Raw genomic sequence first — 17,283 nt, 5'->3', positions numbered from 1 at the left:
TTGAATGGCCGTCTGGTGAATCGGATGTCACGACGACCTGCGAGGTTGGCTTCCGTCTATTAATAAGATGAAAGGTTGCGGACCGGCGTGGGCGCTATTTGCCGGCGAGGCGGCTTTCGCCTGAGAGGGCGGCCACCCATCCGGCAGGGCTGCGCCGCAGGTTGCCTCGCGCCGCTGCGCGCTCGCTCTGCCGTGAGGCGCGTTGGCTTTGTGGCGACAGCATTGTCCGCTATGTTTAGCCGCCAGCCTCGACACGAGCCGCACTAGAATCCGCAGTGGCCCTCACCCACCTGCCCTCAACCTAGGTCACTGCGACAATTATTCCATCATAATGTCGCGTGTGCTGTAGTCGGCAGTCTGGAATGTACCCTTCTATAGGCAATAAATAAAATACTGGAATACTTGAAGCAAATTCCTTAGAAAAATCTTAAAAGCTTACGAGGGTCGTCTGAAAAGTTCTAGCTCTCACCCGTAGACGTCGACACCAAAACGTAGAGACTGTCACTCGCCTCTCTCGACAAAAAACTAATCTTTCTTGAATTCTTATTGGTTACAGTTACGAGGGGCATTCAGTAAGTAATGCAACGATTTTTTTTCTGAAAGCAAGTTCGTTTTATTCTGGATTCAAATACACCATATTATTCTTTCCTCTTTTGGCTACAAAACGCTATTTTCCGACGTAAACTCAGTTCAATGCGACGGCCTTAGGTCACCTTCTGGGAGGACCTATTTGCCCGCACGGTGCCATTCTACGAGGGTTGAATGAAAAGTAATGCCTCCACCTTCGTTAATTGGGTTTGGATGAGAATATTTTAATAATTCAAACACAGAAATAATCATTAGAATGTGATCTTTAATAACCAGTACTCACTTTTCCGCATAATCACCAGCCAATTGAATACATTTCTGCCAACGATGAGCAAGTTTTCTGGAGCCGTCACGGAAGAAGTCGACACTCTTTTTCCGCACCCACAGTCTCACAGTTCTCTCAACGTCTTCATCAGAATCATAATGATGTCCCAGCAGATCATCTTTCATTATCGGGAACAGATGGAAGTCAGACGGTGCTACATTTGGACAGTATGGAGGATGCCGTACGGTGGTGAGATTCGTCTCTGAAGTTCTGCTGTGGTGGTACGTGAAGTGTGTGGTTTGGCATTGCCATGCTGCTGGAAAACATTTCCCTTTTCCTTTCGGACCCTTGTTAGCCGTCTTTCCAGAGTTCGCAGCGTTGTGATGTAACGCTCTGAATTTGTTGTTGTTCCACGATCAAGGGAATCAACATGGATAACACCATCTGCGTCCCGGAGCACTGTGGCCATGATTTTTCCAGCTGAGGGCTGCGTCTTGAATTTATTTTTCTGGGGCGAGTCTTTGTGTCGATATTCCATAGACTGACGTTTCGTCTCCGTGTCGTAATCGTGTACCCACGTTTCGTTTCCTGTCAAAATTGAATGGAGAGAGGCGTCACCTTCATTCTCGCAACGCGAGAGGAGTTCCTGGCAAATTTCAAGTCTGTGGACTTTCATTTCAGGAGTCAGCATGCGAGGTACCTATCGTGCACAGATGTTCCTATAGCCAAGCAAAGCAATGACGTGACCCATATGTTGTTGTGAAATGCCGATTGTGCTTGCAATTTCTCTCTGAGTGATGCGAAGATCGCCCTGAATCAATCTGTCAACATTTTTCTTGTGAAACTCGGTGGTTGCTGTCTCAAGACGCCCAACTTTTTGTCACGCAGGTCAGATGTTCCCACCTCAACATCTTTAAACTTACTCGCCCAACGACGCACAATACATCCGTTTTTTTCTGGTCGAAGCGATGAACCCATGTTTCACTGCCTGTGACGATGTTCGACAAAAGAATTGTCACGATCAGCCAGGTAAGCAATTCCGAACAGATGGTCCTTCTTACGGGTTTCTATCGGGCGGCGAGGAAGCTAACGCCACACACCATAACTAGCTCAACTGGTGGACGTGTCAGAACTACCAGCAGAGACGTCCAGCTGTGCAGCGACGTGTTTGACTGTGATCCGTGGATCTCCTCGAATGAGACTGTCCGCACGTTCCGACACTGCAGGAGTCACAGCTGTGTGCGGCTGGCCGGCAAGCGAGAGATGGGTCAGGTTTCTGCGACCTTGTTGCGATGACGATAGGCGCCTCACCCAACGACTCACCGCGCTTTTTGTTCACTGTCAGGGGTCCTTCCGCAGCTCGTGGTTTAGTGGCCTCTGCATCATGCGGTCCCGGGTTCGATTCCCGGCCGGATTGGGGATTTTCTCTTTCCGGGGACTGGGTGTAGGTGTTGTCCTCCTTATTTCATCACCACCACCATTCGTGACAGTTGATCGATTGGATTGTGTAAAAATTGAGACGGATGACCGCACAGTGGAACGCCCCACAAACCAAACATCATCATCCGACTGTCAGGGGTCCGTAGACATTCTGCAAGCATCTGTAAATATCTGCGATGCTCCGGGTTTTCTCCAAAACAAACACAATGACAGCTCTCTGTTTGGAACACACCCACTTTACTGACACCATTTAATTTCTTGACGCATTGACAATGTTCCTCTTCACAAAATTCTGACGACTGAAATTGCTGCCAGACCGCGACAGTACATTCTAGTTCTTCGTCGGAGTCGAGTCGTTGAGGGCCACGGCACTCACTTAGGTGCGCCAAGGCGTGGAAATGACAAGTTAGTCAAATCTGGGCTGCAGGGCAAGTTTTGAAATACAGTCCATTTCAACTGATGTAACAGTGCTTCTGTTTGCCTCGCAGAATGACTGAGCGTAGTTGGTTCAAGGACTCGACTCCGGTTGTCAAGAGACATCGTTTCTTGTTTTTTAGATGCTGTTTTCGGTTTTCTTAAAGGCGCACAGTAGATTCCACAATTAATTGTCCTTCCACCGTTCATAAAAACCGGAAATAGTACACCTTTAGCGTTACGAAAAATGTTGGTCTTAACCTTTCCGGTTGACTGGACTAGTCACTGTTTTATTTGGTTTGTTGGGTGGTTCAGTATGAGCCCACATTGTTGTTTTATCTCCCCGTCAGGTTATTTAATCCACGTCTCGTCAGTGGTCACGGTACTGTTCGATAGCCCATAGACTTCCGCATCGCAACAAAAACTAAAGCCCAGTTTCTGGTGAGCAATCAGAACTAAGTAAAATAATGTACATTTTACAGTTTTTAGGTCTAAGTTAGAAATCCAACCAAACATTCTGCACATTTCTTTCTCAGTTTTTATCTGCATGAACTAATTATTATCTATCGAATAACCTATACAAATGGATGTCTCTTGTTACACCTTGAAATGGTATCTGTGCAGCATTTACTACAAGAAGTCAGTCAACGATTTTTGCAGCCTTCTTAATGGAAAGCGCCCTGGTAGAGCGTCTATCGTTTCCTTAACAACATGCTGTTCATGGTACGTCGTCTGACCTGACAGTGTTTGCCTATCGATATTACAACAACCTCATTGGAGAATACCCTGCTGCCACATCTTTGGAATGGCGTCTATACTTACCATGGCAACCAGTAGCTTCTAAATGGTTCTCCAACAAGCCCAGAGAGGGCAACCCATGTACTGTCGAAACGATTTTTATTATTCTCATATGTTTAATAATTTCGCATATTTTATCTGACAATAGCTTTTGAACCAGCTTAGTTCCACGTATTTTAATTTTTCATTCTTGCCATTGTTCTTTTAATTACGAAGTTTTACGTTGTTATTTGACTTTGAACCCATTGGTTAGCGATGACATCATTCTGTCAAAAGTGGGCGGAGCCTCCAGTATATAAGTAAGACGTGGACTGCTCTATCTAGCAGTGATTTACCACCAGAAGGACGCTCCTGCTCATACAGCATTTTGGTAATTTATCGTTTTATACTTTGCAGTTTTATATAATTTTCTTTAATGTATGTAGCCCTCTGATCGGACTCAGTATTTGACTTGTAGGTCTGAAGAAGTCCACAGGCGTGGTCGAAACCGTTTACCAGAATAAATAAATTTGTGATCAAGACTGATTTTAATGCTAACAGTTAGTAATAACATTGATCATCGTCTGCTCCCACGATGTATTCAAAAGTAACTCTGCACATTATTTCACACAAATACCACGAGACCGACTGAAGACAAAGTACTGAGGGTTCCGTACAAATATTATTACGTATATGGGTAACTCATCCATCCCGGGAACCGAAAATCTCCACGATTTTTGCCCGTTATCGAAATCGATACTGGCAATGACGTAAATGATCGTACCTTCTGATTGCATTGACTTGTAAGCTTAAATGTTTCACGCTGTAGAGAGGCCGTAGGCCGAATGTGTGACATTAATATCAACTTGATACATCTACCCGTTCCTCATAAAAAGAGGTTTTAACAGACGGATGGACAGAGACGTGCTCGGGTAACAAATCACAAAAAATATTTGTTCATGTGATATAGTTAAAAAATTAACCATTTTCGAATTGTTTCCTTTAGCTGTACTGTGAAAGCTTGCTTCCTGCCAAATTCCGTGGTTTTAGGTCAACGTAAAGTGCAACTTAGATTATGACACGTGAGTTTCGTGGGATCAAAGTAAGTGAAACAAATGGCCGTATCTCTTGATTGCATTGACGTAGAAGCTTAATTTTTCTTTTTACACCGCCAAGGGACCGTAGGCCTTAGTATGTGACATAAATTTCAACTTCATACGTATTCCTGATAAAAAAGGGTCGTCGATATCGAATGGATGGGCAGGCAGGTAGACAGACAACAAACCAATCCTAACAAGCTTCCCTTTACACCGATCGAGGTACGGAATCCTAAAAAGAAAGAAAAAATTATTCGATGGAAGACAGATTTTAAAAAACAATTCGCAGATACAAAAAGCGGCAACAAAAACTTCCATCCCTAGCAAGATAACTAGTTGCCCAGAAAGGTCGTACGGACAGGAAGCGGATCATCCCGTAGCCTCAACTCTGCTCGACGAAACTGGCACGCGAACTGCCTTCTCCGCATCAGGCAGTCTCACATCGCTGGAGGGAAGGCTGTTTTTTGGGTGAAGAAGACGTCTGCCTGGCGCATCGGCTCGTGGCCGCGAGGCAGGCACAGGTAAGTAGGGGCGGATGGGGGTTTCCTGGGGGAGGAAGCAGTAGCTCGGCTCGGCCGGCGGCAGGATATCGGCAATCCGCGGGCAGCGGCTTCCGCGTTTCCGGCAATCTCCGGTCGCGCAGACGTCACGCCGCCTCGCGTCGCGTCGCGTAGCTGGTCGATAGATGGCCGCCGGGGCCGCCCGCCTCGTGATGACGTCACAGACACCTGCCACCGGCGGAATTTCTGTTTGTGGCTACGAAATATGGATTGACGCAAAAAAAAAAAGAAAAAACTCAACACCAAGAAGGAGATCTGCGACATAAGCGAAAGTTAGTAGGCGCTTTTCTACATATGAAAGATATCAATTATTCGAATTTCGCGCCAGTTGCATGACAGTGGCGCTAGTAGCGGGTCTATGAAGATACAAACCAGGCTTGCTTTAAATACACAGTGTAATGATGGGTAGCGTTGGTTTTCAGTGGGATTAGACGCAGTGGTGGTCACGAGAATGTACGTTCGCAAGATGACTGGGCTCCTCGACCAGGGGGCACTACCGAAAGTGAAGACCATCGTGTTAGTCGTATGGCTCTGGTGCATCGTACTGCATCTGAGCAGCAGATGCCACCACAGTCACATAACGAACTGTTACAAATCGGGTACTTCAAGGACAGCTCAGAGCCAGATGCCCTGCAATGTGCATTCCACTGACCCCAAACCATCGACTTTTGCGACTTCAGTGGTGTCAAGAGAGAACTCATTGTAAGGCAGGATGGAGGTCTGTTGTCTTTTTCTGATGGAAGCCGGTTCTGCCTCGGTGCTAGTGATGGCTGTTTGTTGGTGAGGAGTAGGCCAGTTGAGGACCTGCAACCAACCTGTCTGCCTGCTAGACACACTGGACCTACACCTGGAGATCTCGTATGACAGAAGGAGCAGTTTCGTGGTTATACCATGCATCCTGATTGCAAATTTGTTCTTCAATCTGGCGCGTTTGACCAGTTTTGCTGCTTTACATGAACAGCAGTCCGGAGGGAGAGGGTGTTTTCCAACTGGATAACAACGCCAACCCCCCCCCCCCCCCCCCTCACCCACACACAGTGTGCCCTGATCTCCCCAAACAAACTGAGGACAAGTAAGGAGACCACGACCGCGTGGCAGTTTTGCCTGGGTTCATCTCGCTGGGGTCCACCGCCCTCTGTCGACCCCGTGTTGGCCACTCTTGGCTGACCCGTGGCCACATTCTCCGTTGTGAGGATCCCTCTCACTGCCGATACGGAGCCCGCCTGACAGTGGCCCTCTCACTCATAGACTGTCCTAATACTGGCCTAATTTGGCTGCTTTGAAGTGGCATCTTAATCTTTCTAACACGCTCTCTTTATTGTTAGCGGACAACGCCGAAGTGGCTGATCTGGTGGTGTGTTTTGCCCGCGAACCTGGTTTCTATTCATTCTTGTAAGGTAGGGCTTTCTGGCCTCATTGACCATCTGAGGGGCTGGTGGTGCAGCCCTCGACTGCCCCCTCCCCCTCCCCCCCCTCCACCTTCCGATTCATCCCTCCCCTCCCCCCGTGTAAAATGTATGTTTCTGACACGAGAATAATACAATATTATTATTATTATTATTATTATTGTTATTATTATTAATAATAATAATAGTAATAATAATAATTGCATACTTCGCGTTTACGAGACAGTCCTAGATAGAAAAATTCAGAGGATTGTAGACTACGGTGATCTTGGAGGTTAAGGCCCTGTTCGACTTATTCTTGTTGGATCCTATTGGCGTGTTGGATGACTTAGCAAAATGTAACAATGCTTCGAATGTGGGTCTCACGGGAGGCGTGCCAGAGATAAGTCCCTGCAGTCGCACTATCGTCTGTGTCCTTGGTGGCTCGGATGGATAGAGCGTCTGCCATGTAAGCAGGAGATCCCAGGTTCGAGTCCCTGTCGGGGCACACATTTTCAACTGTCCCCGTTGACTCATAGCAACGCCTGTACGCAGCTAAGGCTATTCATTTCATTGTAATCTTGAAATTGGCACTGTAGAAACTGAAGGTACCGTGATCAATCAACTTTCATGTGAAGAATGTGTCACTGAATGAGACGATCAGTTAGTATCAGTAGCGACAAATGTAACAAGAAAAGTTGCTGATTTGGTGAGTTACGAGCAATATGTGGGATTACGTCAAACTGCAGACCATTTAGATGAAGACTTAATCAAAAAGTTTGCATTTTTTCATACTGAACTCAACACTGTCCTTTGACCAGACAATCGCAATTATCTCGCAAATGGTTCCTTAGCGACCTCACGTGTATTGGAAAATTATTGCTTGTGTTAGCGCTCTTTCACCCATGTCTCTTTTAGCTATTAGTTTTGATAGGCTTTGTACGGGTCCATTTTAATTTTCTTGAAGAACGTGAATCCCGACAGCTGTAATTTTATTACTTACTTTATTTTGCCAACAAGCTTCGGTGCCTCATTGACACCATCTTCAGGTACCTACTGTATACACTAGCTAGATATGTCATCTGAACGTCTGTACTACTATAGGAATCACTCAGCTGGTTTCTAACGAGTTGTGGACAGTCGGCCGGCCGGAGTGGCCGTGCGGTTCTAGGCGCTACAGTCTGGAACCGAGCCACCGCTACGGTCGCAGGTTCGAATCCTGCCTGGGGCATGGATTTGTGTGATGTCCTTATGTTAGTTAGGTTTAATTAGTGCTAAGTTCTAGGCGACTGATGCTCAGAGTCATTTGTGGACAGTCACTTCTACAGAGAAATTTTAGAAATCTATAAAAACCAGTTGGAGTGAATGATCCCCATACTAGCACAGACGTTTAGATGGCTTATCTTGTTTCGTGAATCGGGGCCTGAAGATGGTGCCAGTGAGGTATAGAAACTGGTAAATGTCGTGTGACTAGGGCCTCCCGTCGGGTAGACCGTTCGCCGGATGCAAGTCTTTCGATTTGACTCCACTTCGACCATTTGCGCGTCGATGGGGATGTGGTGGTGGTGGTGGTGGTGATTAGGATCACACACCACCTAGTCCCTGAGCAGAGAAAATCTCCAACCCAGCTGGAAATTGAACCCAGTCCCTTAGGACTGACAGTCTGTCGCGCTGACCACTCAGCTACCGGAGGCGGACACCGAAACTGGTAGTCAAACAAAATAAGTAATAAAATTACGGCCGTTCGGGATTCATTTTCTTCAAGTCTTCGACCAGCCGCAGTTCCATTGTATTTGCACATGATAAAAAAATAGAAATTATAATTTTGGGTTATAGCGGAATATGTAAGGATGGCAGAAGCGGTTGGAATAATCACCTATTTCGAAAGGTCGTGGCCTGTTGAGACGAAAGTGGCGCCATGCATCGGTATAGCGCACGTCTGGGTTGTGCGCCTGTAGCGCGTCATAGTGGTGACGTAGGGGCAGTGTGACGCGTGTGAGTGGGCGTCGCGATTGCTTGTGCATTGAACTCCCCCGTAAACGCGGCGGGCGCTAGAAATAGGCGAGCGGCAATTCCTGGCGCTATGCTACCTCCGCGCGGACAGAATTAGCCAGCGCCGGCGCGTCAGCATAGAATACATAGCATAGGACAGTGCGGCAGCCAGCAACAGTCGCTGCACGGCGCCCCTCCCGTGCCTTCGTAAACACGGCGCTGCACGTCTCCTAGCATTCCTCCTCCCCCTCCTCATGCAGAGTCCAAGAACGCTCTGTGGCGTCGCTGTGACCTCGTCCATACGACGTGCGGCGTGCGCAATGTAGCTGCTCGCCGTAATTACCCCACGTTTTAGCACCGTCGTACGCTTAGGGAAGTGTTCTATGTGTCTAGACTCATTTTGATAAGCAGTCTATGTGGTAGCACCCATAAAATCCAGATCACTGAATCGGAAATCGAACGCCACTAGCAACCTACACTCTACCTCCCCCTGGTTCCCTGCCGCGTTCTCTAATATCTGGGGGGCAGAAGGCTCCGGATAATCGTTGAAATATTGGGGGGGGGGGGGGGGGGAAATTATAATTTAAGTGCAGCTACTCGCAGAGGTGCAGTGTGGGCTGTAATAATCATATGGCAGCAAAACTTAGTAAATTTTGTAATACGGAACAGATTTACATTAGAAAAAAAAATAAGTAGCGATTTTGGTCACCAGGTGCAAATCTGGCGCTGTGAACGCAAGAAAGACAAATAGAAACGCTTACCTGTGTAATGGATGAGGAATGGAGCATGGGCGGATAGGGTCAAACATGTGACAAAGGCGGGGTGTTGATTTTATTATTAACTACTGCTTACACAATTTGTTTAAAATGAGCACCGAAGGCATCGACGAGATGCTGCATCCACAAAATGACATGCTTAACATTTACTCACAGCAGTTTCGGTGGAAGTGGAAAATGGATTCAGTAGTATCTGGATATGTAATCCATCCGACATAAAATCATATAAAATGCAAAGTGGACCTAGTCAAAAGAAAAGAAACCGCCAGCGTATCATCAAGAAGGTACAAGAAAGCGACGGAAAAATTCCAACAATCGCATTTTACATTGAGCCGCCCAGCTGCCTCCGTCCTAGTTCTACAAAATAGGACCACGCTTACTATAGAAGAGAGGTATCAGCCGCCAACAGTAGAATGTGGTTTTGGCGTGCACACAATGACGCAAACACCGCGTATAGTACGGCAAGAGTGAAGTTAGGAGTGTTATGTTTGAAGGGGGGGGCTTATTAATGTCCTTCTTTTTTCGTAGGTGACTCTCCCTTTGTTATTCTGTAGGTCATATTTTCTTTATTTTAATTACTAAAAATAAGTCTTTGCCTCTAGTTTGCAATGCTTACCACTGCCCCTCGTCCTGATGCCTTGATGTTTGGGTTGTTAACCTTGTATGCATACGATATGCATGCATTTTATACTTCAGTTATTTTACTCCATATGCCAGTTTTAATGACATGTTTTGACTCGCTATTTTTCATGTCATTATTTTACCTATTTATTCTGCTTTATATAGGGGTACTTTAATGGACTTTTGGTTTCATGTGGTTGCGATGCTTTGCATCTATGCGTCTTAAGTTAATAGTTTTACGCAGTGTTTGTATTTCGTAAATGTTCATACGCCGGCCATGCGTGCCACCGGGGTACCTCTTTGCCGCACTGTACGTACCGTCTTGATGACATATAGGAGGTTTTGTTTTCTTTTGACCACGTCCACTTAGCATTTTGTGTATTTTTATGACGGATGGATTACATATCCAGCTACTGTCGCGTCCATTTTCCATCTTATACGGCTTTATGACGGATGGGTTACATATCTAGCTATTTTACACAACATGATTTTGAAAAGCTTGTGTTATTCCAAATAACGATGCGCGTCCGAAGGAATATTGAGTCGTTTTTCTGAACAGCACAGGTACTGCAATGTCTCCCGTGTATGGGAATATACGGGTACAGGTTGCAGACACGACATATGGAAGTTTGTCTGGCCGTGAGTCGTGTAGGGATAGCCTAATCGTAAGGCGAACGTTCGCAATAAGCCGGAACTCCAGGGACGACCGGAGTGGCCGTGCGGTTCTAGGCGCTACAGTCTGGAACCGAGCGACCGCTGCGGTCGCAGGTTCGAATCCTGCCTCAGGTTCGAGTCCTGCCTCGGGCATGGATGTGTGTGATGTCCTTAGGTTAGTTAGGTTTAATTAGTTTTAAGTTCTAGGCGACTCATGACCTCAGAAGTTAAGTCTCACAGTGCTCAGAGTCATTTGAACCAACCGGAACTCCGGATTCGAGTGCCGGTCCGGCACGAATTTTCATTGTCATTCCGTTATATAGCTGATGGTTGTCCATATTCAAATGCGAATATATTTCATGTACTTTTACGTAAGCTACTAATACTTTCAGTTTATTTTACCGGCGTTGCCGTCGAAGATAGGACCATGTCCCTTTCTCTATTTGTTTTTATTTATTGTTTTCTTGCTTTTTTAGACATCTAATGATGCGCCAGAAAGGTGAAACGTGTCATTGATATTAAATAACTTCGAAAACAAAACTGTTTTTATTCTGAAACTCCTAAAATGGCTCACTCACGACTTTCCGCGCGATCTTCGGACGTAAGCAGCAGTGCAGCACAGACAGTGTTTTTCAAGAATTTGTCGTTATTCTTTTCCGTTCTCGTACTTACGTGACCGGCTAATGTGACAGCTTCTCACCAAAGGATCAGTAAATCATTTGCAAGTTGTCCCTTGTATCCTCTGTGCTCAGGGGAATATTAAAGTGGAAATGCCAGTGATACCCGACAGAGAGGCCGCAGCATTAAGCAGGAGGAGCGGAGACGCACGTGTTCATAGAAAGCGATGAGAGAGGAGAAGGACGGTGTGTGTGTGTGTGTGTGTGTGTGTGTGTGTGTGTGTGTGTGTGTGTGTCTCTTCTTCCCTTCCGCTTGTGTTGGCTCCCCGGGTTGAGTTGCTGCGTCATCGCCGGACGCTAATTAATAGGGGACCACTGATAGGACACGCAGGAGCTGTTGTGGCCTCTACAAGGACGGGGCCGCATCCCCATGTAGCACCACCCACTCTATGCTCTAAATCTGGCAGCGCGCTTCTGAAATCTCTCGTCACGTTGCGGCATTTCCTGTACGGTGCTTTTGTGTTGTGCTGGGGCAGCTAGGCCTCTACCATTAACATGCAGCTGAAAATGTTACGTTACCTCTTTGGGCCACCGTGACTAGTTTTCGATCGTACCGGTGTAAATGGGTTGGGTTGTTTTGGGGAAGGAGACCAAACTCCGAGGTCATCGGTCTCATCGTATTAGGGAAGGATGGGTAAGGAAGTCGGCCGTGCCCTTTTCAAAGGAACCATCACGGCATTTCCCTGAAGAGATTTATGGAAATCACGGAAAACCTAAATCAGGGTGGCCGAACGCGGGATTGAACCGTCGTGCTCCCGGTGTAGATGATTCCAGACTATTTTGATGAACACTGCTTACGCGGTTTTAAAAGCACCACAACAGAAGCCCCCTAAATAGGAAGCTTACAAGAAATTCTTATCTGACGGCACTTTGCGTAATTAAGACAGAAGACAACGAGAAACTGTGCAGAGGCGATTTAACATTTACGTTCAAAAGTGAGAATGACATGCACGGATGAGAGGACCTACAGATCGATTAAAATTACTTGATAGACGACATATCACGCCTTGTAACTGGTATCTTCCAATGAGAAAGCTCAACGTCACACTCGAACAGTTCGCCGTTGCCAAACTGCCACAACAGATGATCGGTTCACTTGGCAATTCCTCGTCCAGCTTTTTTTTTCTTCATGTGCTTGGATCCCGAATGCAAAATAGGAGTCAATTTGAGTTTGCTTTTGGTGCATGTTAAGCCACATACCGCTGCATACGAAATGGAGCTAACATACTAGATTTTTCTGTAAACTTGACAACGAAGTCTATACCTATATCGAGAAAATGGGTTGTATTTAGTGCACTGACTTCCGATCGTTTGTGCAAACGATAGAGTGAACGTGTTCATCACATCCGTCATATCGTATAAACGGTTCGATGTACCAAAAAGAGTTTGGCAAATGACAGCACGTAAAGTGGAGAGTATTTAGCCACATAGTTAACATGCGAAACATTCTTATCCACCGCGACATACGGGTGACTACAGAATTTTTCAATGAATTAAAGTAATTTTCTTAATTACCATCGATAGCTGATGAAATGAGAATTAGTATGGTTTGTAACAACACAAATGAAGAACTCGCGCTTTTGTTTTTATATCGCGCATGAACTTTTCATAAGCTGTTGTCCTTATTTGTCGTCACCTGTTTGTTTAATAAAGACTGTTTCAGGGTGCTATCGCAGTTGCAACTGCATTAGCGTGGTGAAACTGTGTAAACCCCGCCGTCTTTTGACAAGACAGGCAAAGAAGGTGTACGAGATAGGCGAAAACAAATCGCTCCCTCTGTTGAAATTTCAGCGCAATCGTGTACCTGCTAATAATCGATATACTTGTCAAATTATTGGTTATACTGGCGTGCTATACCTTATTTCTGCCTGATGTGCGTTTGTGTAAGGGGGTTCAGTCGTAGAACCACACCACCGCTACCACACTGTCTCGTCCGCAAGGGAGGCCCCCCCCCTTCCCCCACCCCGCGGAGAGCACCCTCCCTACACTATCGTTGTCTCCACCCCGACGACGCCGTCTACGCTGCTACGGGCAAAATATTGTAATACTGTAAGCACTGTGTCAGCCATTGAACTCTTTCTAGGCCAGGTGGTGCAACGTGTCGATCACTATTCCCCTCGGTGTTAAGTGCATGGTGTAAAAAAAAATTTACCACTTAATTCAGAAGTCTTGATTCACCCAGCTTGAAGGTATTTTTGTCGAACCACTCATTGCACGTGATGGGGCAGTTTCCACTAGGATCGAGAGGCGTAAGAAGTAGTAATCCCACACATTGTGCCCCGTGTTCCTGGTTTTCCTCCACTACGACTGAGTGCGTGCTTCCCTTTTTACGTGATACATTGTTGATTCAGCTTTATATTATAGGTAAGATAATGACTTGCGTGCGTTCAGAAGGAATGATGAATTCAACGTTCTGAGTTATATTGTGCAGAAGACGACTATTTCATGAATAACTCTGAGTTCAAAATATGTACTACCAAGCATCAACGTTGCTCCAGAAGTACCTTCAGGTCGATGTTCATCAGACGAAGTTGCAGAGTGTAGTGGTGACGATCCAGATTGCATGTCAGCTGCATCTCAAAGCAGGGTGAGAAGGGTTATGATAAGCTGTACAAGTTACGACCGCTTTTGTCTTTGCTGGGTAACAATTTCAGGTCTTGCTTCCAAGACAATCACGCTGCATGAAGTGTCACGCGTGGCAGGTTCTTCTATTTTAAGAATACGTCTTGCATCAAGTAGCGCCACCACTGTTTTCGGAAATCTCCTTTGTAAAAAAAACATCGTGATGTCTGTTAATGTTCTTATTCTAATGTAATTGTGTAACGTTTCACCAATTTTTTTATAGCCGGCCGCGGTGGTCTCGCGGTTCTAGGCTCGTAGTCCGAAACCGCGCGACTGCTACGGTCGCAGGTTCGAATCCTGCCTCGGGCATGGATGTGTGTGATGTCCTTAGGTTAGTTAGGTTTAATTAGTTCTAAGTTCTAGGCGACTGATGACCTGAGAAGTTAAGTCGCATAGTGCTCAGAGCCATTTTTGAACCATTTGAACCATTTTTTATAAAATTGTTCAAGAAATAAAATACTTGTGTGATAAGGGTCAAAATTTGTCATATTTATGTGCCTGAAACAGTTAACAGGTTTATGAAAAGGGTAGTTGCTACTCACCATATAGCGGAGATGCTGAGCCGCAGATAGGCACAATAAAAAGACAGTCGGAAAATTTTTGCCAACAAGGCCTTAGTCGGAGATAGAACGTGTGTGTGTGTGTGTGTGTGTGTGTGTGTGTGTGTGTGTGTTCGTTCCAGAAGTACCTCCGACGCGACGAAGGCTCATTATCTGATAGTCTTTTTTGTTGTGCCTATCTGTTGCTCAGCGTCTCCGCTATATGGTGAGTAGCAGCTATCATTTTAATAATATTGTTACACTCAATCCTGGCTTTCCCACTGTAGAGTTAACACGTTTGTGTGTTTGTGTGCCGCAGGTTCGGGGTGAAGCCGTGCACGGGCCGCGTGTCGCTCTCGGACGTGCGCATGCCGCTCATCTGGCGCGACACGGACCACTTCAAGAACAAGGGCGACTACCGACGCTTCGCCGTCTTCTGCCTGGCGCGCATCGGCACCGAGATCTACGACACCACGCTGCTCTGCCCCGTCGACCGATCGCTCACCGACCTCACCTTCCCCGACGTGCTCGTCTTGTTAGTACCCCCACTCTTCCTTTCTCTTTCTGTCACGCGCGTGCGCCCACACAGACACACACACACACACACACACACACACACACACACACACACACACACACGCCAAATTGCTCTAGCTTTCGTAGCAACCAAACAATAGACATAAGATGTTTACATCCCATTGATAATCCGACACTTATAGAAAATACCGTACATGCAATGAGCCCTGGAAGTTATTACCAAGAGAGCTGGCACAGTGGTAAGTACTACACTCGTATCCAGGAGGCTACCAGGTGAAATTTCTCCACTAGCCATGCAGATGTAGGTTTTTCACTTCAAGCAAATGCCCAGATAGTGCACGTTTCCTTTCACGTAGTTCCCCAGTCCAAAATCTTGTGCTCCGTCTCTAGTGATATCCTTGTTGACACAGTGATAAATCCCTACTTCTTTCCTTCTTTCAGTAAATCCCCCCTCCCTCCCGCCCCAGCCACACACACACACACACACACACACACACACACACACACATGAAGTCCGGGAACACTTTCAATTATTTATTGCACAAGAACAAAACATTGTACAGATATCATACATATGTCATTTTGAAGAGAAACCCTGAAAGTTTTTTTGCATGTGTACCGTCACAGCGTAGTTTTGTAATTTGCCGATAGTCAGCGCTAGTCGCAAACATGGCGAGTTCAGGTGCGGAGCGAGCTTTCTGTGTGTTGGAGTTCGACAAAAACAAGTGTGCTACAGCTGTTAAATGGATGTAAGAAGCCACCAACAATGAGGGCCATTTACCCCTGGCACAAAAAATTCGTTCTGATGGGTTGCTTGTGCATGGCAAAGAGAAGCGGACGTCTCAATGTGAATGAAGTGAATGTGGTGCGCGTATTGAGAGACATTCATAAGGAGTCCAAAGAAATCAGTTTTTTATGCATATTGAATGTTTGTAAAAAAAATTTCAGAGTTCCTCTTCAAAATGCAATATGTATGACATCAGAACAATGTTTAGTTCTTGTGCAATAAATAACTGAAAGTGTTCCCAGACTTTATGTACACAATGTATATTCACATACACTACTGAGAAGATAAAAAACTACACCCTTTCTTTGGTTTCAATCCACCCAAGATTTATTATTTCAATAGTGCATATGGAATACATTAAATGACCATTCTCCAATGGAAGTATTGCATTGTCAGAAGAAAATGTATGTTCCTTGTTTCTCACAGATGCAGTTCTGTTGCGGTACAGGTAACAGGTTGATTGGAGTTTGGCGCGGCACCTGGAAATGTATGCTAGAGCTGAAGTTCATGGGACAGTAAGATTCATGTATACTAAACCTCTAAATTGCACACAGATTTGCCACGAAATTCTGATGATGTAGGGAACAAATATAGTGTCCCAGTGTCCTGTCCAATGGTAGTGGATTGTACCCACCACTGGACCGACACCACAGAGATATGGGTATTGCTAAATGGGAAGTCCAGGTCTAGCACTGTGCAATTTCCAGATTTTTTTTCCACAAGACGAAAGAACATCTGGGACAAATGAAATTTTCCGACAATGTGAGTACACACAGTGGTTCTCGAATGGCTACATGACCGAGGATCTGGTTTCTGTCATTGAGGAACTGACCGACTGATCGAACCTTCCGATTGTTGTTTACAGAGATCTGGTAACTCCGTTGGAAAACTGCATCATGTACACTGTCGGGAAAAAATTAGTACAGCCTTTTAGAGGTACCCAATTCATTCAAGACTTGTTGTTGCAACACTGCATAAAGAGTATTTGAAATGATTACATTTGCACATCAACAGCACAAGCCATTCTGTGGTATCAGGTATTGGCCCATGCTGAAACCCTCATATCAGTTCACAGTGTAGCCTCCACCTGCGGCAGTGCTGGAGTTGAATCTCACATGCAGTCTATTGTACAGATGATGAATACGGTTCTGGGATAAGTTATGCTTTGCCTCCTCGACCTTTTCACGTAGTTCAGTTAGAGTTGTTCGTTGACAAGTCACACGAGTCACTTCTCCGACCGTAATATCCCATGCGTCCTCAACTGGAGGCAAGCCCGGAGATCGTGCTGACCAAGGAAGTTGCTGCGTGTCTTGCAGAGCATGTTGAGTTTCACATGCAGTGTGGAGGCGAGCATTATTGTGTTGGAACACTACATCATCTTCTTAACGTAAGAATGTATAGAGCGCTGTTTAGTGTCCCCTCCAGAAACACCAAAGAGGAATGAGAATTGTAGCTTATTGCTCCCCAGATCACAAGGCCAGGGGTGGGGCTGGTGTGTCTTAGATGAATGCACTCAGTGTTCATATTTCTACATTGTATGCACAAATGACTA

At 45.8% G+C, this 17,283-nt stretch overlaps 1 protein-coding gene across 2 annotated transcripts in view; it reads left to right on the top strand.

The window, feature by feature from the left end:
- The window catches only part of LOC124550668 (rhotekin-like), a 481,694-nt gene that overhangs the window by 444,863 nt on the left and 19,548 nt on the right, over positions 1 to 17,283 (top strand). For both annotated transcript variants that reach the window (XM_047125403.1, XM_047125395.1), the window contains exon 3: positions 14,727 to 14,942. In XM_047125403.1, the coding sequence (XP_046981359.1) occupies positions 14,727 to 14,942 (216 nt within the window). The remainder of the gene's footprint in view (positions 1 to 14,726; positions 14,943 to 17,283) is intronic.

Source organism: Schistocerca americana, chromosome 1, assembly GCF_021461395.2.
Source record: "Schistocerca americana isolate TAMUIC-IGC-003095 chromosome 1, iqSchAmer2.1, whole genome shotgun sequence".
NCBI lineage: Eukaryota > Metazoa > Arthropoda > Insecta > Orthoptera > Acrididae > Schistocerca > Schistocerca americana.
This window is presented reverse-complemented; position numbering and strand designations above follow the sequence as displayed.